This window comes from Gymnogyps californianus, chromosome 17 (genome assembly GCF_018139145.2).
Source record: "Gymnogyps californianus isolate 813 chromosome 17, ASM1813914v2, whole genome shotgun sequence".
NCBI lineage: Eukaryota > Metazoa > Chordata > Aves > Accipitriformes > Cathartidae > Gymnogyps > Gymnogyps californianus.
This window is the reverse complement of record NC_059487.1, coordinates 1,676,973-1,704,177: the sequence shown is the minus strand read 5'-3', so window position 1 is coordinate 1,704,177 and position 27,205 is coordinate 1,676,973. Positions and strand designations below refer to the sequence as shown.

At 41.3% G+C, this 27,205-nt stretch overlaps 1 protein-coding gene across 1 annotated transcript in view; it reads right to left on the bottom strand.

Moving 5' to 3' along the window:
* LOC127023235 (ubiquinol-cytochrome-c reductase complex assembly factor 1) overlaps nucleotides 1-26,576 on the bottom strand; it is a 51,293-nt gene extending 24,717 nt beyond the window's left edge. Inside the window, exons 1-7 of the mRNA XM_050907280.1 lie at nucleotides 26,545-26,576; nucleotides 22,737-22,841; nucleotides 20,983-21,087; nucleotides 16,506-16,613; nucleotides 12,938-13,010; nucleotides 6,793-6,850; nucleotides 191-299 (exon numbers count right to left, since the gene is read on the bottom strand). Coding sequence (XP_050763237.1) covers nucleotides 191-299; nucleotides 6,793-6,850; nucleotides 12,938-13,010; nucleotides 16,506-16,613; nucleotides 20,983-21,087; nucleotides 22,737-22,841; nucleotides 26,545-26,568 — 582 coding nt within the window. The 5' untranslated portion in view covers nucleotides 26,569-26,576. The remainder of the gene's footprint in view (nucleotides 1-190; nucleotides 300-6,792; nucleotides 6,851-12,937; nucleotides 13,011-16,505; nucleotides 16,614-20,982; nucleotides 21,088-22,736; nucleotides 22,842-26,544) is intronic.
* Between the last annotated feature and the right edge of the window lie 629 nt (nucleotides 26,577-27,205).

Genomic DNA, 27,205 nt, shown 5'->3' with positions numbered 1-27,205 from the left:
CAATACAACAGGCAGTACAGCTGCGGGAATGAATGATCCGGACTAAGGGCTACGTATACCGGCTTAAGCTAATAAAGAAATAAACAAGCAGCTACAGGTTGATTCTTAGGCATTCTTCTAAGATATGCAAAGTTACAAAAGCACTGAAAGATGTGAATCATCAAGCTTATCAACACCAAAGATGACTTACCCCCATCACCTTACCACGCTGTTCAACATCCTCCCACATGCAGTGAACTATATAGCGACACATGTATTTTCCTGTGCGCCCCTCCTGCTTCATTCGTACCAGACACATCCTGCAAGAACATAAACACCAAATTCATAGCTTCTAGTTTTTCTTCAAATGTAAAGAGTAAAATAAATATATTTCAGCTCATTTAAGATTCTCCTTACAGTATCTGTTTTTGTGATCAGGAAAAAAAAACACAAAGATTTTTTTTTTTTTTTTTTTAAATAAAGTATCACAAACTTTTCTATTCTATACTCAAGAGCTGTATCTGCTGGATTTTGGCCAATCCAGCTATGGAAGAGTGACAGTGGACTCTATTCTGGCTGACAGTACTGTAATCTAATTAAACAGTACTGCAACCTAAATTCCTCAGCCTTAAGAACATATCACCCTTTGGAGCAGGAACAAATGTCTTGTCCAATCCTAGGCTACAAGCCAGCTGTAATTCAGCTTGGTATACTGAAGTGCTGTAAGAGTCTGAACTAGCCAAGCTGTGAAAGCTTAGGCAAGTTACAGACTTCACCCAAATTCACATTAGCCATGTCCTAAATTATTTCAACTACAGGGGTCTTTGGATACATGTCCAACCACTTGGCAAAACCCCTAGACGCAGTACATGCTAGAAGAACTCACAAGTTTGTAAGTGCACTGTGGGATCTTAATGAGAATACCAGGTTGAGTTGTTTTACTTTTTTTTTTTAAGCATTAAAGCCACTTGAACTTCACTGCTGCTGTTCTGTCTAAAAAATAAATCAACAGAACAAAAATTTTATTTTACCTCTTTTACAACATCTGTAAACAGCATGAACTGAAATACAGGCTAATCCCTCACTAAGCTAAGAGACCAGTCCAATCACCAGTCCCACCTCCTCTGCCTCACTAACCAGCTCTGCTCCTGTTTTATGAGTCAGAAGTGCCTGTCCAGGATTGACCGAGTTACTGTAGACGAGGTGATGCTCAAACACTGGAGCTGAAAGAAGTCGCTGGTTTGCATAGACACATGCTACAGGTGGGAAACTGCTCACAGGAAATTCTTCTCACAGCTTATGTAAAAACAACAGAGCAGAGCTGCTGGAGGCCACCTTGAAGCAGTTGCATACTAACAATAGTGAATGTGCCACAAGAGTTAAGAGGTAAAAATGAAGATTTTTTCTATCTGTTCATTTCTTCAGTGGACATAAGATCTGTGCCTCCCTACAGGCATTAAAAGTATTTGGTGATCTGCGAATGCCAGCTCAACAGGGAGAATCATAAACACTTGAAGCTTGTCTGTTGAGCTGACCTGTAAAAGGATAGATGCCAATCTTTATGATGGATTCTATCTTGTCTACTGATTAGTAAAGGAAAGATATTTTTTAACCTGCAAAGGAAGCAAAACTTATTGCCAGTGATGAGACACAGAGACAAAACAAACTGAAGGTAACAAACTGCAGGTAACAAACTGCATTAGTCCTATATTCTTTTTTCCCATTAGAACCATACATTTAAGTCCCATACAAGGGCCATTCAACTGACACACCACAATTGAAAGAAGAAAAGCCCATGGACTGGAATCTGATTTCTAGATGGAGAGCTTCTGAAAACGACACTGGCCATACAAGAGACAGCTCAGACTCCAACAGAAGCCAGGGGGAATGAGGTCAGAGGACTCAAGAGAGGGACTGAGGCATGACAAGTAGACCAATGATCAGAGGGTGGAGTGACTGAGAGCATCTGGGTAGAGGGTGGGTAGAGAAGGGGAAGGGCAGCAGTCAGCAAAGTGAACGTTGGCAATTTCTCTCTCAGGAAACAGAGCGGTGTAAGGATTCCCAAGGTTTATATTGTGGCAGTGACAACTCGGTTCAACTGTTCAACAGCACCACCGTCCCAGCAAACGAATGCAATTAAGACAGTATCAAGAAATGAATCCTCATCTTGCTCACAGAAAGATGACAAAGCTTTCTGTTAAAATAGTGGTCCAGAACTCACAGAACAGCTGTCCAGTTACCAGTCCTTCCACAAAGCAAATGCACAAAGAGCTTAAAACTCTTGTGTCTTTCTTCCACCAGTGTCAAAACCTTTATTCCTCTTGTGCATTTACATAATTGAGCTGTACGAAAAAGTTAATTAGTAAGAGTTACTGTATCCCAAATTTTTACCTACTCTTAACAAGTCAAAGAGAAAAATACTCAGTTTAAAAGACTAATTTTGGGCTAAGAAAAGCATTTTTATACTTCTCTTGCTGAATACGCAGGCTTGGGGGGGAAGTAAGAGTGGCTTGGCAAGAAAACCTCCTCCCGAGCATAAATACTGGTTCCTATCCAGTCTGCCTTCAGTGGTGGTGAAGCAGGAGGAGAGAGCAGTGCACAGACCAACAGCTAACAATTGGTCACTGATGAGCAGGACTGAAGCGGTGTTCAGAGTAAAACCTGCTACCCACGAAGCCTAAAAGGCAGCTCTGTGTTTGGATGCATAGTGCTGTCACAGAGCTGTTCGGCAGCACCACGAGTGAGATCATGGAATTTTGCAGTTTATTTGAAAATTTGGTAGTTTGTTACTACACCTGCCGTCTGAGGTTTAAAAGACACAGACTCTTAAAGACTATAAACCTAACTAGATCAACACAGTGTGAAACATTTTATCGTTTCACTACAGAATCTGTTCTGTAGTTTAGTCAAATACTGACTCATCTTCGTCAAACCATGAAAGCAAAATTATTCCAAACTATCTTTAGAAAGCTGTCTACCTGACATTGGTTGGGTTGGATAATTTATGCTGTATTTAAGTTATGCAGAGAGATTATGTTAGAAGAAAATTATATGAAAGGATGCCTGAAAAGGAACAGGAACATCTATAACTCGACCCATCTTAGATGAGATGTAGCAGTTTCCCACAACAGCCTCAGCTACAACTGCTTCCATCAGTATTCCCATAGTGCCCACAGATGGGCTTAAACACCAGAAGCAGTAGTCGACACCACTGTCGACTGTTGTGAGGTGGCTCAGTGCCATACAATCAAGGTGTGCCGCTGCATTATACTTCTAAGGGCAAAGCCCACTCAGAGCTTCCCGCTATCCCCTGCGCCTGGCCACTCATTCCTGCTTCCTCAGTTGCTCCAGAGCAACTATTTCTGGGGCTATGTTATACTTGTTCAGAGAAACTACTCTGGCTTAACAACACAAGTATCAACAGCAATTTTGGAAGGCTTTATTCTGTTTAACCCATTCACGAATGGCCAGCAACTTGGGGGACAGGAGAAGGAAGCTCCTGAATCGACTCTGTCATCAGCTATATGTTGCGACATACGCTTCTGTGAATAATGGTAACGAGCAGAATTCTGAACTCTTCCTAATTAGGTTTGCATGTTATCCTGTGCTCCAGCCTAGTAAGCTCACCAACTACTGTCTTTACAGCCATGTACAGGTCTTTGCTGGGGCACAAGCTAACAGAACTGAGCCTGGCTGTGCAGTCTTCCTCTCCCCTGGTGCCTTTGCTTAGGCCGTGTAGCCCATTCCCTCATGTTAAGGCAGATCAACTAGATGCCTAAGACATTCCAGATAAACTTGTTCTTAAAACCTCTCTCAAGCAAGACTCCTCTGATGTAATTTAAACCCCTTTCTCCCAGCCCTTTCTACCACGAAACACAAAGTTTATTCCCCTTCTTCTGAGGCAGCACATGTCAAAACGGTACAGTATCCTCAGTCTTCTCTATGCAACTCTGAGAAATCTTTTCCTGCAGGAACTGTTTTCTACATACTTGGTGGTTCTTGTTCTCCTCTGGACTCTCTCAGACTGATCAACGCTTTCTCAAGTGCAGATTTCCTTATGAAAAACAATGCTCAGATGAATTCTTGCAACAGATCTTCGAGTCTTTCAGAACAGGAATTGCAGCACCACTCTATTTTGATCCTAAATACTTTAGAGATGTCACCATACTTGGTGTGGTGAAAATATGAAGGGAGCTCTAGGTATCTACATGATACATTCTGCACCGAGACATTTCTTAGCACAGTCACCAAAGTCATCTCTTTGGCAGTTTCATAACAGCTCTGGACACAGCCAATACTCCATTTAGACCGCCACTGCGTGGGAAAAGGCAAACCGAGCAGTAGAGATGAACAGCTTGAGATTTTCTAAAAGGTCTGGACTTCTACACATAAAGAGTCCTCCTGACATCAAAGGTGTGAAGTAACAGAAATGGCCTATTAAAACATGACATTCAGGAAAGAATACTGATAGGCTGATTTTCTAAAGTATAATTTTAGTGCTGCATTGGAAGGCACTGGAGCATATCTAAATGAACATTATCTTGAAAGAAGTTAGCAAAAGCAGAGGCTAAACACGAGAGCCTGAATTTCCCCCCTTTCTGACTGGAGGTAAGTAGGAAAACTCTATTCACAGACAAGAAGAAATAAGAGCCAGAGATTCAAACAGAGGACCCACCAGAATCTGTAACACAAGAACGTATGCTCTGACAAGCACCTTAAGTCTATAAAAGGTGGGATGCAAAAAGCACAGAAACACAGTTGACTAGAACACGATGGGCAATGACAACAGCAAGAAAGTAGGTGGGGTTTACCGAACTAGGAAAAATCTCATCTTCTCCAGCTCCAGAAGACACTCTAAATCAGTTGAAACTAAAACTCTGAAGAAGAGGAAAGAAGTAAGTACACCAGAAAGTGATCTAGACTGCACTGCAAGAGGGAACAGGAATGCTTTAACAGATGATCGGAATCTACGTGGTCAGGTTGTAGGCCACTAGATCAGGAAGGCTTGTAGCCTCTAAGGCAAAAGGTCCAGCAGGAAAGAGAGGTAATGGAGCCTTCAGACAGGGGTAGGACGTCCTTGACCTTGCCAGAGCTAGCAGAAGCAATAACGTTCTGCTCCCACTTTACTGAGGTCAAACAGATTAAAGAAAAAGAATCACAGAGAACACAGCAATAAACCTGACTGTGAAAGCAAAATAATGTCATGGCAGGATCCTGGTCACTGAGCTAATCACAAGCAAAGCCTGCGGCATTTCCCAATGACCCAGGTAGTGGGCAGGCCTATCATGGGCTTCTCTGTATGCTGGAATATCAAACTGGATCTCTCATTTGCAGTCCACTGTGACAGCACTCCTTAGGTCAAGCCACCAGAAACATGGAGGAGCCAGGCACATAAACCTTGGAAAAATTAACCTTTAGTGCTAACCTCCACAGTCGGATTTTCATTGCTGTCATACGAAGTAGAGGTATTTGGTTCCTTCCTGCTTGTGTACTATATTGCTGTCAACCTGTCCACCACATCTTAAACATAAGAGTACTTCAGTTTCCCTCATTAAATGTCTCCTTAACATCACTGGCTCAAAGCGTGGCAACTCTTGGCCTTCTCCAATGTAGCTTTGATCTTAGAACTTTTGTGTCTATCCCATACTAGTTTCATCTCTATCGTAGTCCCCTTGTTTATTTTTATGCCTGTCATGAAAGAGATTACGTATCTTGAATTTGATGCTGTGTATCACAGGTTACATTTTCCTGTCAATGCGAAATCAAGATGATGTGAAAAAAAGTGTTCTTTGCAGATTCATGTTAACCCTCTTTGTTTTTCCCCAGATACTTAGAAACAGTTTGGTTTTGAATATTTATTGCAGTAGGTTTCCAAACATCAATATGAATGATTAGCTTATCAATTAATTTTTTAAAGCCTTTTTTCCACAGGGAACAGTAAGAAATAAACAAACTGCAAATCTCAAGGGTCTTCCTTACTTGATTCCACTGACTTCATTAACTGATTATAATTTCAATGGTTCTGCTAATTTATTCATTCTTTAGTGAAATGAGCGGCTCCATCTTTCAATATATTGAGGAGACAGGAAATTAAAAGGAGGGAAAGGGGAAAAAAAAGGAGGCAAGGATATAAGGGGCCTATGCTTAAGTGCAGCTATTTCAGTACAAACTTCCTTTCAGCCTTTGGATAGCTGAACATAAGTCTATGGACTTCAGTTTCCTGAAAGATCTGGCACTTAAAAATTACTGTACTCCCTTGTGCATCCCTCTGACCTTTACAAGTATGTAACACTAGATGAAAACCTGATTTTTTTGGCTACTATTTTCACAATGAAAAAAGGAAAAAACTTAATGTTTAATGTGTTAAATATTTTTACATGTAGCCAAGCTGGCATTCACCAACCTGCATGTACGTTTCAAAGGTGCAACAATAAATGCCAATGCTATAATTTGTTAAATGCTTCTGACAAGCAGCAGCTTCAATCACCACAAATTCTCCCAATTTAAATGACTTTTACATAATTTAAACTTTTCCTAAAACACTCAAGTAAGATTTTTCCACATAGGCTGAGCAAGCCTTTTAGAAATCCCATGGCAAAGATCATTCCACTACTGTGGGATTTAGAGATGTAAAAGACGTTAGCTTCTCTATGGGACTTTTTGTTCTTTAGTAGAAAACTGCTAAAATTCAGTAATTAGTAAATTGAATATAACCACTATTATCAATAACCATGGAGACTACTTTTTCTCACATTAAGGTACATATCACTATTTCCTGAAAACAGTTATAGTACTATTTTACTTTTCACTTACCAGACATGAAGCTGGGCTACTAGAAACCATGAATTCAAAGTATCAGGCATGTGGCACCCTTGATGGGAGGGGGGGAAAAAAAAAAAACACAAAACCAAAACTAAATATTAATATGAATTTTATCACGTTTTGCACCTAACTGAAATTCACTACACCAAAATCTAAATACATTTTAGTAATTTAATTTCTGGCCCTAAACAGTACATACATATCAGAAGCAAACATCATTTACTGTCACACTTGTGCTTAAACTCTAGAACATGCAGCCGCAGGATGCTATAGATTCCAAAGGTTTTCATGTGTTTAGAACTCATTTAGATAACATTTACAGGGGGGAAAGAATTCCACAATGGAGAACTAGACAAACGTGGCTTCTAGCTCAGGAAGTCACAAAGCAGTAGAGAGTAACAGGGAAGTATCAACAGACGCTTTGCTCCGTTCTTATGCTCTTCCTTTAACATGTGCTGTTGCCTCCTGCCAGGGAGGGAATACTGTGCTAGCTGGGTTTTTGCTCCAACTCTGCTGTTCTGATTTACTACACGGTTACAACCCACAGCACTCTGAGCACACCTTGCCTCTAGCCATTCTACATTAGGATTAAAACCACCAACCAACCATAGAAACAATTTCTGTTGCCAGATTTAGCTCTCCTCTGATAGTCACTGGGTTTCCCAGAGATGGTTTGTCCATATGCACGTTCACACTATGGATCTGCATGTGCTGTTAGGATGTGAGGCTGGAGATTTAGGCTATGTGGCACAGAAATCACATTCCTCTTCCTCATGCTTGAAAAGCACGGACCTATGGGTTATGTGCACATTAAGTCCTTCAGTTCCTGTCAATCTTAAACCTTCCTCCTAGGAAGTCACCTCTAGATCTATTTTCTGGAGAAGTTTTTAAGAGGAGTACCTAATGAGAAGGATCTGACACAGTCACCTTGGCCTACCCAGCACTTGGTCCTGTCTTCTGGACTGTTCAAACCTAGCTGTAAGAAGGCCAGAGAGTATTCAGAAAAGGACTCTCCAGTCAGATGTGCCCCAAGGAAGCCAACCTTATCTTTTCTGTGTTGAGTATACTCCTTCCTGACTCCTATACTTCTTGGTTCTCAAGTATTACCAAAGAGATTCACCTGGATCATGAAGCAATACTTTTCACAGCCTCTTTCTTTTTATATGCCAACTATGGTCAGGCAACCACCAGAAGAACCAAGCAAATCATCACTATTCCTCCCTCCTCAGAGAAATGACTCCATCAGTGCCTAGGAGGTGCCAAGCTTCAGCATCAGTGCCCATTCATCACCTATGCCACCTCTAAGACAGTATAAAGAAACTAGCAGTCTATGTTTGGACATTAAACACAAGTTTCCCTCACCCTTCTCCATTTTGGCGCTCTCAGTCCTATTAGTAATAGTTCATGTGCCTAGAAATGACTACTTTGACCTAAAGGCATCTCTAACTAGGGCAAGAGTACACAATGCTTGCATTAATCAAACCATTTCATTAAATGAAGGTTCCACAGGCAAGATTCAGAGTAAAACATTTAGTTCAACAGACAGAGGTTTCTGAAGTAGAAGTTACCATGTATCAGTCTCCCACCACAGAAATCACTCTTCAGTGGAAAGCAAAGTTCACATCTCTACTGCTGGAAATATGGAAAGTTTTTAGACCTATTCAGTACCCAGGAGGGAAGAATTTTTTCTCTAACTTTCCAAGTGTTGCACTTCTATTTTTAGAATTCATTTTTTAACTGCTATATTAGGACTGTCTACATCGTACATTTAAAGGAGGGATGGCTCCTTTAAAGCAACAAGCTTGCCCTCAGATATCAGCTTTTTAAAAAGGATGCAATTCTAAAATTTGGTGTTTTGGAACACCTCATTCTGGGAAACTAACTGGGGAGAAAGATCCATCCTATAACTAAACAGAAAATTGTTCCCTTCAAAATACAGTTTGATACAGAAAAAATGTCTGATGGTAAAGCTACCGATGAAATTACTGTGATTATTATCAGCTGGGGAAGAAATCTATTCTGCCCACAGAACACATCCTGTTCACGTCTGTGTATGGTAAGAGACATGAGTGCTGAGGATTATGAGGACATACCTCTTCCTCCAGTCATATCCTGCACTTAAAATTCATCAGGTAAGGGATGCAAAACTTGAACGCGGACTTTCTTTCATGATAGATCATCTTTGCCACTAGCACAATTTTAGGAAGGACGCAATGGGATAATATCCCCACATCCTGCAAAAAAACCAGGTGTACTATGTCAGCATTCCCCTGAGCATGACAGAGAGCAGCAAGTGCCTATAAGGCACCTGACGGACTAAGGGAGACAGAAGAATCCAGAGTCCTGTAGATAAAGTCCAGCCCTTTCGAGCTGCTTGGTAGCCCTGCTAGGAGCCATCTGAAAGGCTGTTGTGATAGGGCCAGCTCTTTACTACTGCAGCTGCATGACAGTGGAGCAATTAACAGTATTAACAGTTCAAGATGAATTCAAGGTAACCCTACACTCCATGTTCATCAGACAAACTTCAGCTCAGCTCTCAGTATCACCCACCCGATTCTAAAAGCTCTTTTGACCTTTCAAGTATAAGGTTAGGCATGAAACACTCTCCTCACAGGTGGCTACCTCCTTCATTTTGTGAGAACTACCCAAGCTCTGCAAGCTTTGTACACAGAAAGCCCAATACCAGTAATCTTGCTATTCCCTCCACTACTACTCTGTTCTCCTTTAAACAAGAAACAGCTGAAGTCCTAAAACAGCTCCACTTTCCATACAAGCAGCACAGGACAGACATTTGGGATGTAGACTCTAAAGCAGAGTTCCCAAAGTTTTGGATGATCACAAAACAAAGAGACAACAGAATGGCAGATATAAAAAAATTAACTGCAGTATAATACTAGAGAGTCTCAAGTAAAGCACCTCCTTTATATACTACAGCAGCCTCGTGACTTGCATATCCATAGTCTATATTTTGGGAACTGCTGTTCTAAGGCATAATACAGAGAAAGGCAGCTCACAGGGCTCATACTGCGTACAGAAAGTCTCAGAAATTTCACTAGGTATCAGCAGAAATGCACTGAGATAGCAAGATAGCCTATAAGACATGAAATGCTACCACTGTCCTAGTCCTCAACACCATACTATCCAGTCTTTACACTATGTCACCTCTGTCAGAGAACTACCTGACAAAATCCACATACCAATCCAAGTCCCATAAGGTCACACTGCACTTGTTATTCATGCCACAACATAACCACATCACAAAAGCATGTCCAGAAACAGTGAAGAAGGCTCCGTGAAGAACTGGTTCTGATCACACAGGGTTAATGAGCCTGCAAATGGTTTTACACACGCATGGATGTACGGTTTCCAAGGCCAGCTCAGCAGGTTAACAACTCTCACAAACGGCAGAGAAAAAGCTAATAAGCTCTCCAGAGACCAGAGCTGACTCTATGCAGTTCACTTGGATATCTCAACACCATGCAACTAGAGCCAGAAGTGCTGGGGGCAGCAAAGCATAAATACACCACTACGTCTACATACAGTCAGCTTTTGCTCAGGCAGACCTGAGCTGGGTCCCATGCAGCACCGTTACTACTCTCAGGGTTCCTAAGCTGTGCAATTCATCATGTGGGCGTGCAGCACCCACGTCAGCATAGTCTCAGGCACACCTGTGCTTGCTGCATCACCAAGGGAAAGAGTTCAGAGTTAGTTCCTTCCTGTTCCTATGAGTCCCCCAGGCTGCTCTTTTGGAAGTGAGCTGCAGTCCTGGCTTAAGTGATGCCCATCTTTATTTGAAAAAGGAGCAATTCAGAACAGAAAAAACACAGCTCCTGACTGACCTAGTTTGATGAAGACATGGTGAATTGAACTGAAAGCTGGATATCTTGTTTCACGCCATGTTCCTGCCTCTTAATCGCGTACTCCTCACCACCTACTTCATGCCACAGCTGCTGTCCATCAGACCCTTCCATGTGCCACTTTAATTCACTAACACAGCAAAACAGTAAGTCAGCAAAAAACTGGGCCGTTTTCTTTCAGTGACCTAAACAGGACATGATAATTGTCCAGTCCAGAACACAGGCAGAGGAAGATGGAGAAGTGAGCCTTTTCCCTTTGGCCACTACTTCAACTCGGCTGCCCATGGAACCACAGCCTAAAGCTTCTTCATTGGCAAAATCAATTTAAAAGGTTCCTGCTCACCCCACACAGTCTGTGTTTTAGGGGAACTACTTTTTAAACATGTATCACATGCCTGTTCAATTTTAGAGCTAATCCCCCCAACAGCTGCAGCTGTAAGTAGACAGAAGTAACAGAAACTTCTTATATCTGTTTTTATATCAAAGCAATGATTTCTTTGGAACCGCAACCATAGACCCCAACACCACAGGCGTTCTTATAACACCAACGGGCGCATCACGCACTCTGTCAATCTCAGCAAAACCAACTATCTTGTTCCTCATGTAACAACAGTCTCAAGTCAATGCAAACATAGGTTTCCCTGGGTGTAAATTCAGAGGTGGACTGGCTACAACTTGTACTACAGAGCAAAAAGACAAAAGGAGCAATGATGACATTCTGGAGAAAATGGTGAAACTTGAAGGAAAGGCTGCCTGCTGTCTGTGATATGTTTAAAGTGAGGGGGAGCTCTGGGACTTTTCTCTTTAAAACAGTAAGACAACATCAAGAATGCAATTGAAGTAATTTTACTCAGTATTGAGCCTGAAAATCTGTGCCAGTATCTTTTTCACAGATATGTTTTGAAATTCCTTTATATTTTAATCTAGGGCAATATTTATATATCTTTGTACAATTAACCTGCTAAGCAGAGATAGTGAAACACCATTTAAAAATAGCAAGGCCTCTATTTGAGAGGCAAATATGACAAACAGAAGAGAACTTATCTGAGAAAGCCTGAGAGGGCACACAGCTGGGGAGAGGTGTGTGCACAGGAAAAATGAGGTTCCAATTTTTTTATTGCTAATGATGAATCCTACTGCTCAGAGAGTTCTCTCACTCCTGCAGCCGCTGAAACCACATCACAGTTTTGGAAAACCTTCTGAAAACCATTGGAAAATCTTGCAGCAGTAACACCGTGTACCAAACCACCCTCAAGAAGCTCTGCACTAGATGAACACATGAAGATGTCCCTTCAGCTGATCTCTAAAGAGGCGGCAGCAGCAGCCTCAACCTGTGCTGGTGCATTGTAAAGCCGTAAGAAAGCACTTGGTGGCTCAGGAATTCAGGTGACAGGCCAGATCCAGGGAATGGGTTTACTACCACCTAAATCACACTGACATAGGAAATAATTCACATAAGAATAAAATATTATTGAAACTTACTTAAGTCTCAAAAACACATCTTCCCCATTCACCAGCCAGATTTGATACCAATAAAAGCAGCAACAGATTTTTTAGCTAATAGCTAAATATCTGTGTGCAACACGGAAAAGCCATCCCAATTCAAGCCAGTATTATTCCTATATACTTAAAGGATGGACTTGTGTCTCTGTTCTAGTCATATTCTCTACCCAGTCAAGAGATGTGTCCTGGTTTAATGCTATCATGGTCAGTAAAATGTAGAAAGTCTCTAAGTTCTAGCCAAACCTGCCCCAGCCATGAGGAAGAGAGACAGGTAGGACCCTGTGATCTAAACAATCCTGTATCATAAAAAGAGTCGCACATCAGTGGATGGGGATGGTTCTCATACCTGCATCCCAGTTATACCGGACCTTCTCACAACTACTCATGGGACAGGGTAGGACACAGAGACCATCTGAGCACAGTAAAAAGGGAAGAGATATCAAGATTCGTAGTTTATCCCACCCCCGGTAATAAAAAAGGCAATATCCTTCAAAGTCCAGGATATTCTGGGTTTTACCTATCCCACCCTTGTTCTTGTTCTCCATTGCAGCAGGAAAAATGTAACAATCCCAGACTCCAGAGTCTGCCCTTGAACGCTTGCCACTTCAGAGCTTAAGGGAATGCTGTAGTACAATCAGCTTCTAATTGACCACGCACTGTTAGGGTCTGACAAGTCTTATGCCAATAAATATGACAGCAAAAAATGTATCTAATGAATTTTCATCAGAAGTTCTCTCACAAGAGCAGTAGTCCAAATACCATCAAGTATTACTTACTGTTAAAAAATTCCTCATAGTCAGTTTTCTCCACACAGCATGTGTACATGCGCAAAGCTGCTACCTTAATTTTCTAAAGAAAAAGAAAAGACAATACTTAAAGTATTCATCATGAGAGCTAGTGAACACTACTGTTTTTGTTAAATACACACACTATAATTTTCTGAAAATACTTCTTTTGACAATCACAATCCCTTGAGATTTTCAGGAGCACATTAAACTACTATATCTCCCAGGAATGACACAAGTATAATCAATCTTGCCTTAAGGCAAAAAAATGATTAAATGGCTTCTTGAATACCCTTCCAAATCCAGTTTAATATAATACTGTCATTACAGAAAAATAAATGAAATGGCTTTCCTTACAGAGACTCCAAAGATGCCAATTCTCAATTCCTGGTTTCCTCCAAGAACTGTCATGTATACCACTCAAAGTGTTTTGTATAATTTAAGTTTTAAATATTAAAGAAGTGACATACCAGACATGTCCTAAAAATATCTTTTTTCCTACAAAAACGAAAATTGACCAACTAAGCTTCACAAGTGAGAAGGGAATCCCAAATGATGAATGACATGAGGTATACTCAGGTGCTTCGGCACTTCTAATTTTGTTCTTGGCCTGCCATTGCACCAGAAACACCTTCAGTGCATCATCTATAACAAAGATACATGTGCTGAAGGTTCAAAGAGCACAATAACTGATAGCAAAGATCTTAAAGAGAAGAGCTGTCAGCCATTCCTGTTTACTAACATCAAGGGGAAAAAAAAATTAAAAAATATGAAAACTCCAGAGCCCACTCCCCTACCTAAGCCAGGAAGCAGCATTGGGTTTGCGTTGTTTTGGTTTGTTTTTTCTTTTTTATTTTTAGTGACATATACTAGGGATCATCTCAGTGCTCACTATACTACACAGATGAGCATTATGCCTGTCAAATGGCACTTCAAATTACCAAAGTAATTACTTGTGTCTCCTCCAACTAAAAGAAAAATACAGAAGTTGCAACTGATCTCCTGCTGGGGAAACACAGGAGCCATTATTTTTCGTATTCAATAATCTCAGGCTTCTGTCAAAAATCAAGTATACATCTAAACTTCTTGCAGTAAAATAATTTACACTGCTTACTGGAGTTCTGAAGGTTTCCTTTATAAAGGAAACGCTGCCTGGCCTGGGAGTAGAGATCTCCCCAGTGAAAGCCACTGCCCCAGACCAGGCATTACTAGACATTAAAAACATATTGTAAAGAACAGTCCCTGCAATCCAGCCCTTAAATAAGGCAGCTAACACAGGAGAAACTGGTGAAATTTAATCATGGAAGTTTTAGGGTGTTGAAGAGGTGTGGGGGAAGGGAGAAGAAAATGGAAAAAAGCAGAGAAATATTAAGAAACTTCCCTAAGATCTCATAGAGAGCACTGGTAAGGCCAAAAATGAACTCAGGTCTCTTGGGCCCTAACCACAAAATAACTCTCTCCAAACCCCAGTTCCCTAGCCAAAAGCAGGCAGTAAAGAGTAGCAATTAAGGAGAACTCTGAATCAACACTTAGAGCTAACAAGGATCTTTATTACAACAATATGTACACAAGCACATGGGAGAGAAACTACTCTCTCATGAGGTTTAGCATCACCTGATTAAAAGCAACTGATTTTAACCAAAATACCTAACCCCCTTAAGTGTCAGTTATCTTTTCTTTACATTTTCTTTCTGAGGAGTGAGATGCAATCAGCAACAGTTTCAGATCAGTCTTGGAGGAGGTCCACTCCGCCTTGCAGATATTCAAAGCACCTTATAGGTTTTAATTCCTGCACAGTTAGGCTCAGCCCTTCCTTCAAGCTGCCTTCTCCTCTCGCTCCTTTATACTGTGTCCTAGTTCAGAGCAAAGAAATTACAAATTTCACCTCTGTCTTCTTCGTTCTGCATAAGGAACTGAAGGTGTCTCTTACAGAACTGCTCTCATTTAGTCAATGTTAACAACTGCTTTATGAAAGGACTATTTTAAAAACGCGAAAGAGGAGGACCTATTTGTGACTCTGCCCTAGTCAGCTGCTACTGAGCAGCGACTCAAACAGCAATCATAACATATCTCGCTACTGTCCATTTGGGAGACCCTCCTGTCACAGAAATACAGAACACTGAAAGAGGTTCAGAGAAGGGCAACAAAAATCAAAACATGAAAGAGCCTCAATAACAGAAACAAGTTAGACTAACTTTCCTCAGTCCAGAGAAAGACTAAGATTCTATGGAATATATGAGTGTATAAAATCATCAGTGGAAGGGAGAATGTGAACATATGCTCCAAGGAAAGAATAATCACCATTTTTCTTTTTAAGTACAAAATTAAAAGGCACCAACTGAAAACAACTGTACTTCTTCCCCCAGTGGGTACTCAAGCTATGGAACTCCCCGATATTGAATGCTATGGATGCTATAAACTTACAAGAGTTCAAAGTGCAACTGGACAAATTTATAGAAGAAAAATCAATCAATAGATATTACAGAAAAAAGCCTAGTTTCATGCAGGAAGTCCTGAAACAGACAACTGTTGCAGGCTGGAGCAGCACATGAGACAAGTATCATAATATGCTTTTCCTGTAATTAAATTCTTTCTAGATAACTGCAATTGGTCATTATTAGAGACAAGATGATGGCCTAAGTGGGTGTTCGACTTGGATAGTAAGGCTGTTATTGTGTGTTCCGCTTTCGGCTGGGACAGAGTTAATTTTCTTCTTAGTAGCTGGTACAGTGCTGTGTTTTGGATTGAGTGTGAGAATACTGTTGATAACACGCTGATGGTTTAGTTGTTGCTAAGCAGCGCTTATCCTAAGTTAAGGACTTTTCAGTTCCCCATGCTCTGCCAGCAAGCAGGTGTGCAAGGAGCTGGGAGGGAGCATGGCCAGGGCAGCTGACCCCAACTAGCCAAAGGGGTATTCCATACCATGGAACGTCATGCCCAGTATATAAACTGGGGGGAGTTGGCTGGGAGGGGCGGATCGCTGCTGGGGCATCGGTCAGCGGGTGGTGAGCAATTGCATTGTGCATCATTTGTCTTTTCTTGGATGTTATTTCTCTCTTTTTTTTCTTATATTCCTTTTAATTTTTATTCTTATTAGTTAGTATTATACTTTATTTTACTTTAGTTATTAAACTGTTCTTATCTCAACCCACAGGTTTTACTTTTTTCCCTCCTCCCCATCCCACTGGGAGGGGGCAGGGGTGAGCAGCTGCGTGGTGCTTAGTTGCTGGCTGGTGTTAAACCATGACATTGTGTTCTTTGGTGCACATATGAAGTGAAAAATAAGATATCTGAAGAAATTCAAGAAGTCTTAAGAGTCTACAAACCAAATACAATATTCCTACTTATGTCAATGATGGCAATGCATAGATCAAGGGAGGTTCAAGCTATGGATTTTTATCCCTCACATCACAAAACAGGAATTTACATGGGTAATAATTAGAACTTTTCCATTAAGTACTGCTCCTATCATAAGAAAAAAAGTGGGGGTTTTTTTGTTTGCTTTTTAGAACTCTGAAAGTATCGAACAACCAAAAGAATTATTAAATGAATGCTTTACCCATCTGCTATACTTCAGTGGTCCTGTGAAACCCATTGCTTCTATTATCCTTGTGAAAGCACCCACTTTCTCTTCAGATGGCTGTAAGGAATCTTTTGCAGAAAGATGCTGTAAAATTGAAATATCACATATTTCAGTCTTAGCAATTAAATCTGACAAATCATTTTAGTTAGAAAAGCTACAAGTTTAATAGAGAATTTTGTTTACTTTCTTTGTTCAACAAAACAAATACATATTTAGGTCTTCTCTGCAAAATATTGCACTGTTCTTCCTATGTGACATTCTTCTGCTCATGAACACAAACATTGCATAACTGTTTTGATAAAAACATCCCATCGGAAGCTCAGACTCAAATAGTTTGTACAGAAACCTGCTTTCCAAAATATGGCTCCCATTCTAGATTCCCATATTCTTTCCAGATGTGTCTTTACTTGGGCTTAAATCTTTTGCAGATAAAACAAGCAAACAAATCAAAGAAACAGATTCCCTCACATTCCCTTCACATTCCCTCTCTTACTTTCACAGGCATATCATATTCTAGAGTAAGTATATATTATATAAACCAATCAGCTCCGTCTTTGAACTAATGAAGCTATATGAACCCACTGTTCTTACTGAAAAGCTCCCCCAGATTGTTATTCCCCTTAGAGTTAATCTAAACGGTACTTGCAGAAAATCTAGATCAGGAAAGTATTTAGTCCCCAATAATTTGCAGTGTCTGCAAACATGAAGATAAGTGTTCTCTTCCAGATTAACTACACACCTTAAACACCATTGGACTGATAAGAAACCTTCGTGGCATTCTGCCTCTAAGCTTCCTGGCAGTAGCAATCAGCCACCGGTAATTACTATTTGTACTCCAGCAAATAATTTCTAATGAATTAAGTATGCAGTATAAACATTTTGTTATCAACAAATTACTCTACTTTTAACCCATCTAACCAAAATCTAATGCATGTGAATCTCCTACATATGCTTGAGAGCCATTATAATCTGAGAAAGTTCCCTGACCAAAGAAATGTGAAATTGCTTTAAGTAGCTGGAATTTTACCCTAAACACTTCCTCCTAAGACATGAACATACTACGAAAAGAATTTTCTTAGTAGGGAAGCAATTTAGCAACATAAGGACTGCCATACGTGGCCAGAACAAACACTTAGACCAGGACGCCATCTCCAACAAGGACCAGTAGTACTTGGATGAGACACAAAAGCAGAGAAATATGGCACACACACCGCAGCTTCCTGAGGTGTACCTGCCCAGCTTTGGACAGTCATTCCTGCACTAGAAAATGTATCCACACATTCATTTTTGGCAGCTACAATTGGATGCACCTTCAGCATCCCAGTTATTAATCTCCATAACGCACAAGAGTTGTGGTACATAAGTTTCACAGTTTAGTTACGTAAAAAAAATTCCCTTGTGCCTGTTTTAAATCCAACCTTGCCATTTCACCGGATGCTCCCAATTTTCCTATAAGAATCCGCAAACAACCACAACCAATCTTTTATGACTTTTATAAGCCAGTATCATACATACGCCCATCAGTTATCTCTCCTTAGTTTAGAAGGGTCCTAAAATAGCCTCTTCTCATACTGAAGGCTTTTCACATTTCTGATCGTTCTGGCTGTATTCTCTATAGCTTTCCTAGCACTAGTATAGTAATTTTTGAAATGGCATGAATGATAAATAAACACATATTAAAATACAGACACATATCCTGCACAAGCTGCTATACTTAATTAAAAACTAATGTAAAGGTGACAAAAATTGTAGCTTCGACACATAATCCATCTCTACGTATATCCATACACAAGCTTTAGTATTTGAAATAAAATGCTTTGCACTTGTGTACTATCTATAGATGGCTATCAATGTCTTGAACCCCATCATGCCCAGTATTCAGGTAAATAGGAAGAAACATACTCAGTGCCATTTTAGTATCTATCAGTCACCTAGTAAGACAGCGTAACACTGTCCAGGACCTCCTTTAATACTCAGATCCTTGCTTTGAGCATTGGTCACTAAACGTGTTCACCAAGTCCCCTATTATCAGCCAGAACAAAAGCGTCTGCAAAGGCACTTTCCCACCCTCTGCCACATGTGACAGACCCAGTGAGTCTGCAGACATGTACGTGAATATTTAAACCAATTTTTAGTACTTTCTCTTCAAGATTATCCGATGTAATATTCTTCCCCTCTACACTAAAAATGACATCTGACTTTACATCATAAGATGACTCCATAAGCCCCCCTCCAGCCAGGCAATGACAGGATATGCTTAATGCAGAACTTGTGTCCCAATAACCACTGCTGTACCAAACTCACTAAATCAACTTTCATCTCCTCCACAGGAATTAAAATCATACTAAACCCCTAGTGAATCTAGGCAGATTAATTTTACTACATGCCTCTTATCTACAAATGCGTCATGAAGTCTCCCTCAGTATGGATTTTTCATTATGCAGAGGAAGTGAAGTTAAAACCCAAAATTATCTTGATTCAACTGTTGTTAGTTCATCACCAAAAAATGACTGACTGGAAAACAGTCTTTTTCTAAGAAATGCCATGATTCTTGCTTCATTCTTCTGCAACTCTGCCTGGACTAGCTCAGGAGATGGAGAGGGGATTTAAGCAGTGAGTGTTTGGTTCAACCTATGGATAGAGGTATGCAGTTCATCCTGCCAATGCTAGGACTGCAGCCAAATGCAATTAAACGGTCCTATAAGCATATACAAAATCAGATCTAGAAAACATATAGAGGAAATTTCAAAAATATGTTTTATAACTCAAAACAAGCTCATCAAGACACTGAAAGGGACATAAGCCCACCTCAGGCTGACTTTCCTGCTCAATACCTGAAATGAATTTCAGGTGCTCAAAGCAAACAATCTTCTTAATTTTGACACCAAATATAAAAATGAAACAATTGGAGCTCACCATTAATTCTAAACCACTTTCCCACCAGGAGTGCACAGTCAAGTTCACATTTCAAAGATGAGTAAGTACTTCTCTGTGCAAAATAATGAGGTTGCAGTCCAAAAACCTACCTCAAACCTTACCTACACTGTTGTAAACTACTTCCTCTCTGGTCATAAATCCTGCCCGGCTTCTTATACCAACCAAGGCTATTTTAACCAGGAATTTTCCCAATTCATCTTTCAATCTTTGTACCCCTTCCCTAGCCCTTTCTAATACATCAAAAGCAAGTCTCTGACGCCTGCCTTGAAGATCTTCATGCCACTCCTGGCTTGTTAGATCTACCATCTTGTCATCCATTGCTCTCCCAGATCAGCTCTGCAAATGATGCTTGTGCAGGTAGAAGAAGGGCGGCGCAGGCAGGCATAGGGACTAGGGGTTATGCACCATGTTTGAGAGCCTGGATTCTGTTCTTAGCTCTGGCCATGGTAAATTGTGCAAGCCATTTTGTATGCTTCAAATCTCTTTGTCTGCAAAATGTTTGGTTTACCTCACCAGCTGAAAACCACTGAAAAATTGACTAAAAAAAGGAAAATCTCTAGTTAAGAACTAGATGCAAACAGCAGCCAGGGGTTCTTTCCTTCCACACATCTCCTTGTTTTCCTTCATTTTGTCTACCCATGTCAAAATAACCAATTTAAAATACTTCTTAGTATTTACCTCTAACTCTACACCAGCAAAATACACAATTAGGCAGACAGCAAACTGGGATTGTTCCTTTTATGCAAGTTTTACCCGTCAATCCCTAACTTTCTTTTTCCTTCTGTCCTCTCATTTCTCGTGCATACATTCCATTTTGCCATTTTCTTCACATTGCGTTAACAAGAGCAGGATCAGGATATTTATTAGTTCAGAGGCGTTGATTCCCTTGGATTAAGTGTTAAACTAATCTTATGGAGATGATTCATGCTCCAGAAAACTTCTATTCCAAGACAAAAGACAATACATGTAAGAGATGCAGAGACCACAAATTAACAAAATAGTACAGATGAACAGTAAGTAAATTATTATGCAATAATTAGTCGTTATTAGTAGATTGCATGACAATTTTCAGTGTTTAGCGGAGAGCAAAACTGTCATTACACATTAGTCCCAAGCTAAAGAATCAGGAAACATCTTGTCACTTCTAATATGTATGGGCAACTTCTGTGTTTCCCTTTCTAAAGGTAAGAAAGGAACATCTGCCCCCCACCCCAATAACTACTCTCCTTAACTTAGTTTCTTTCCTCATTGGAAAGAAGCCCTCAGGCTTATCATTGGAACCTTCACCCCAGATAACCCAACTGTAACTGCACCTTCCTATGCTAGCACTTTATTTTCCGGAAAGGAACAGAGAGCACTTCTCAAATTATTGGACCCATTGTTCACACTATACTAAAACATTTTATATAAAAGTTGAACCATCTCCTACATGTTTTGAAAAGTGTTTTGTTACCTGTATCTGTATAATCCCTAGCACAATGCGCCCTCTGACAATAAAAACATAAACTCTTCTAACCTTATTTGTATTGTAAAACGATCTGTTTTGCTGTGTGATGGCTCCATTGGCTTGAATCAATCCACCACAGGATTTAGACAGTCGGAACTGGCCAGCCTTGCATCTCTAGTAAAAATGATAAAAGAAAATAAAAGAAAAGAAAAAAAATGAAGAGATCATTGACTAGTAAACACTTAACTTTACACCAATTACCCTTAGTTTGCTTCCAAGTCAATTACAGTTCAGTCTAATCCTGAAAAACTTTATATCACAAAAAGCACAAATTTATTATCATAACTGTTACAAACAAAATGGTCCATGCTTAATGCTCCGCACCACACACTTTCTAGTGTTCTGTAAATGTACTGATGGAATGGACTGGCAGAACACTCCACTCTCAAAAACCACAGGCTATCTGCTTTGATTTTCTCACACACTTCTAATTATGGGTTTTGTCTCTTAATAAAGAATAATTCTTTTTCCTGGCCTTGCAGAGAAACAAAGTTTATGCTATTTTTATCCACAACTTTATAGTCCATTCAATTGTCTTTGTGGCCAGGACCTGAGAAAAACAAATTACAGGGTAAAAGCTATCACTACAACCACTATAACTTCACACTACATGATTCGTATTACAGAGCTACTGCACAATAAAGAAAACTATCAAGCAGGAGTGAGTGGGATCTCCAGGTAAGAAGCTGCACACTGAACAGAACATCTATCGTCGCCTCCCAGCACACCCAGATTAGCAGTAACCTGTTTATGAATAAATTCAGACAAAGTAAATATGCTGGTTTGTTCAGAGTAGTCATCCCCAGAAGTCTACTGAATCTACCGGTGGCTCAGAGTAAGCCCGACTTTACCAATCAACTTCACAACTGCTCATTTCCCTCTCTACTCCCAACATCGTATGCTACTTGATATGGACTGGTGCTTTAATAGTATGGTTGTGTCACAAAATCACAGCCAATTTTCCCAGGACTGGAAGGTCTTATCTGAGAAAAGACATCCAAGCCAAAGAGCTTACAGGTAATCTTCTAATTCTGTAAGTTATGGCTCTATGATGCAAGTTGCAATATACAGAAGGACAAAGAAGAGGCTTAATCTCCTCTGGTTTCATTGTATGCAAGAAAGAAACACCAGAAGATATACTCTAATTCTGTTCAGATAGCCTGCATCTATTCCCATTTTCTACACATTTTTCACCTCTTTATTATTAACTGCTATTACATGATGTTCTGGTTAATTTACTATGGATAGACACAATCTGACACTATACCTGCTATTACAGAACTGGAAGCAAAACTGCAAAGCAGTGCTTTCCACTGAAACAACACTACTTAATGTTGTGCTGTGCTAGGTAAACATACCATCAGTACTAGAAAGTCCAAGGCTACTGTACAGTGGGGACGTTCTATAAAATAAAGTGTTGGAAATTACATGCAATCGTGACTAGCTTGTAATAGCTGCTTTGGAAAAATGACACCTACATTTGAACTTCTGCATTTAATCTACTCACGACAGATCATTTGGATCCATTAAAAGACTACATAGCTGGAATGAAGACAACTGTGTAACAAAGAGTGGGAGCTCACCCCTTTAGCAGCAGAAAGCTTTTAAGTTGCCTTGATATTTCAGCAATACACAGACAGTGAAGACATCACTTTCAGAAGCCCCTTTATTTAAAAACCATGACTTTTTCTTACTAATTTAAACTTAGGCCTTTTTTTTTTTTTTTTTCCCCCCACACACTTTAACAAAATCTGATATCCCACCTGGAAAATACCACAGAGCATCCGTCTACACTGGCCTTGGACTGCAGTTGTCTGTAATAATCTGCTGTATGCTGCTATCCATTGAGTTACTCCAGTCTGGCAGCTCTGGAACAGAGAGATTAGCAATGAAGAAAAGGACCCTAATACTCAGAAACAGTTTAACTGTCCTCCTGCTTCCACAAGTTTTATTCATTTATACAACAATCCTCAAATTAAACTCGTGACTTGCGCTTGGCAGAAGTATAAATTTTGATTTAAAAAAAAATCTTGCCTTCCAGTACAAGCATGCAACCCAAGTTTGATGGCAGAAACAGATCAGTCAAAGGAAATGGTGGGCTGTCTACATCATAAAACTACACCACGATTTTTATATCTATACAATAAATTAAAATGCTTAAGAAGCATTCTTCAATTGACTGAGTGATCTCTAAAAAGCCCTCATCCAACTCTCAGCTTTTATGCATCTTTGTCTGACTTTACTCAGGCACAGCTAAGAATTTTAGTATTTCCAAAGTGTATACTGTCCCAGTAAATTTCAGTGAAGATAATTATTTTCTGTAATGAAAACGTCAGGTAATATGGAAAAGAGGTGGGCTTTTATTTGCCTGCATTTTCTTTGCACCTTTCATTTTCTGCAATATTCAAGTCAGTACAATATTTGCCTCCTTCATACATGTTCTACATTAATACTGGAAATAATATATATATATTATTAGAATGAACATGCTTTTTTCTAATAAAAATAGCTTTGTTTTCAATTGGCCACAAAAATGATTAAGAGATTGAAGCATCCAACATATGAGGAGAGGTTTAGCTTTGAGAAAAGAAGTCTCCAGAGAAATCTTATCAATTTGTATAAATACCTGATGGGGTGGGCAGTCAAACTCTTCTTAGTGGTGCCCAGTGAAAGGACAACTACGAGACTAGCAGATCCACCCAAAGATTAGGAGGAACAGACACAAAACCAACTTGAGCTCCTGTTCCCCGTTCCCTGTACCTGCACGGTCACTGTGCAGGGCACTGCCTCCTCAGACTGTCCCTCGTCAACTCCTCGCAGAGCTGCACTTTTAATCCGTTAAGGGAATTGATTTGGGTTTTTAAAAACTGCGAGGGGAGAGATGCACTACCACAGCAAATGTAATCAGTGTTCACTACTACTACACCTTCCCACTTCTACTGTAGCGAGACTACTTAGTTTCTGCTCTTTCTCCATAACATCACTACTCAGCAAGTAAAATTATGAAAATGATACATTTCTATCCAAAAAGACATTTCAGCTGAGTACCACAAAGTACTTCTTGAGGTAATCCAGTGCTCTGCCATAAACAGTTTAACAAACACTTAAGTGAGAAAGAAAATTCACCATTTTTTATAAATAATTACTACAAGATTCCAAGGCATCTGACAGAATTTTTTTGAGGCTTTTTCTTTGTAATAAGAAGGAAAACATGCCTAGGTTGCGATATGTCTTAGAGCTTGAATATACTGGGGTTTATAGCTGTTGAAAAGCACTACTGCAACAAAACTGGACAGAGACAAATGAAAATATAAAATAAGCATACTTAATATATATACTAATATATACTAAATATAAAATAAGGCACACTTAAAAGGTGAGATGTGATAAACAATCAAGTAATAAAGAAAAAGACAACAGCAGAAAGCAGCAGAGCAACAGAAAGGGAACACGATGAACTGAGGAATCTTCCCTAAGCCAGCATCAATGTTAGCAGAACATAACCTTCCTTTCAAACTACAAGTGCTACTTTTACTTCTCCATTTGGCTGAAAGAAAATATACCAAGCATAAACTGAACAGGATTACTCAGGAATAGTCTGCAGACAGCGCAAGCACCTCCTGCGGCTAGCTGCTTTGTCAAGATACAGATGAAAGAATATCACTACGGTCTTCGAAATCCTCCTGGCAACCATTAGGAAAGCCTTAGGCAGCAGACAAACTACTCATCAAGATCTCTTCTTAGGAAAAGAACAGCTTTATCATAATGGTAGTATTAACTAGTAGAGCTCAAATGTTTGGACAATAATCAGGACTGTACCATATGCTTTGAGCTCCTGAGAAGACTTGAAGACAGAAGAAAAAAAAAATTTTCCTTTCTTATTTCCAGTACAAAGAAGAGACACTGAAAGTTTGAAGGCTTATTTTCATACCATTAGGCAACTATTGAATTCTAATGCAAAAGCAGATGCTGGGAAATGCCAAGGATCAGCAAAGCTTCAGCTGAAGCATGTTGCTGCTGTCAGAAGTCCCCTGCGTCCCAACTGTGTACTCTCACCACTTACTACAGCTCAGGTTCTTCTCTGATTACAAAGTAAGGCACTTCAGATCACGAAAATGGCAAACTACATCTCCTCCCCTCCAAAGAGAAATTCTTCTGGCCAGCCTGAAAAGTTGAATCAGCTTACTTTGCCATATGAATGCCAGAAGCAGCTGGGAGAGGAGCTGCTCAGGGACAGGTAAGCCTGGGACACAAGTCCTTCACCTTCTGCAAGCAGGTTTTCATTGCAAACCGCACCCCGGGGGTACAGCTCCACAGACAGCTGAACCCATCTGGTGACTCACTGCTTCTCTACCACTCTCCCTGCTCCCCTCCTGCCTGGCTTCCCTCTCCCTTTTTGCTAGCGATTGCCTCTTTAACGCGTTAAAACTGCAGGACACTATTTTTATGTTGCCACGGTTCTGCTGCTCCAGCGTTTGGAGCATAAGGGCCAAGAAAAATACTGGAGGAGGCAATGGTAGGCAACACTGCAAAGACATGAGCAAGGAGAAAGAGTAGGAATGGGAGGAGGAAGCAGGAACTCAAGCTCACTGCATTTCAGTTGCCCTCAGGCAGGTTTGCTCTCAGCTGCTTTCAGATTGAGAGCTGAAAGGACAGGGCTCACCGTGCTTGTAAAAACCACACCCTGAGACATCGGTTCCAAGAACTTTGTGGATTAATTTCGTAAGTGGGTATTGCGCTGTGACTAAAGGCCTTTCATCTTCCTGACAAATCTGTCTCCACCTAGCAGCGCTGGCCATCCCTGTATTTGTGTTCTGACAGAGTATCAGACCCAGGCACAAACTTTCCTTTTCTAGACCGTATGCTAAAAAGCGGTATTCTGCTGCAAAGACTTTATAGGCTAACAGAAAGAAAAAAAAAAGTACTCAAATGCATGAGAAAGAAGAAAGAAGTTGCGTGATTAGTAATCCACTCTCATTCATTCACAGGAACCCAATCTCTTCCACTTAACACAGAAATTGGAATCTTTATATTATCCTTGCTATCAAACACACCTAAAGTGAGAAGGGAATCTCTAAGAACGGCAGTCACCCCGCAGGGCACACACGCTGTGCCCAAAGCAACAAGGGAGGCACCAGACTGAAAACAAATAATTTCTCAAGCGGCAATCAGAAGTACTTGCATAATTTTTATGTAAACACAAACTCTGAAGGAAAAGCTCGACCCGCTCCTTCACCAGAGACCACCGCCGGGGGAGGGGGCCATGGGGAGGCGGGAACAGCCCCTGGGTGCCGCAACCCCCCGCAGCCCCCCCCCCGGCTTCGCAAACACCGCCCCACAGCCTTTGCCTTATGCACGTTGTCTGGGGAAAGGCCACGCCGTAGACAAGCCGCGCACGGGGCGGCCCACGGGAACCGGCGGGACCGTGCAGGACAGCCCAGGCACCACAGGGGTGGCGCTGGGACAACCCCGCGGGGACGCGCCCGGCCGCACACGCCGCTCGTTCCCCTCGGCGTGGCGCCGCGCCGCCCCGGGGCGGAGAAGGCGACCGCGGCCGCAGCCGCCACTCACCACGGCTCGCACCAGCGCCGCCATGGATCCTCGGCGCCGCTTCCGGCGGCGCGGCTCCTTCCGCCCCACCCATTGCGCGTGCGCGAGCCTGGAGGGGGCGGGGTCGCGCGGGGGCGGAGCCCCGCGGGGCGTGGTGGGCGGGCCGCTCCGCTGCACGGTCGCCGGGGCGCGCGGCTGACGGGCTGTGCGGCCGGCGGGAAACGGTGTTGTGAGGCGGGAGGTGTAGAAAGGAGGGGAGGCTCCCGGGCCTGGTTCGGAAGGGGGAAAGGTGGCACATCTGTGCCTGGCCGCCATTGTCAGTCCTCTCCTCGGGAAGGCCCGACCCACAAGGGGGATGGTGGCTGTGCTTTCACTCTCCTGCTTGGCAGCAGAGAGAGCGGCGTGAAAGCAGCGGTAGTTTCCTCTGGCTGAGGTTGAACTGGCCATTCTGGCAGCCCCGTGCACAAGACAGCCTCTGTGTGAGCCTGCACAGGTGCCAGCGCAGGGATTTCACAGTGGTAGTATTAGAAGAACATGGCAGAGCCCCTCATGCCAGCGTCTGTGGGGCCTGTGGAGGCCCTGGAGCCAGCGCCTTGCTACCAGGAGCAATCCCACCTGTCCCTGGTGCGTACTTCCTACGCCTTGCTTCTGCTGGCACCAGCTTTCATGAGGCCGCAGAGTG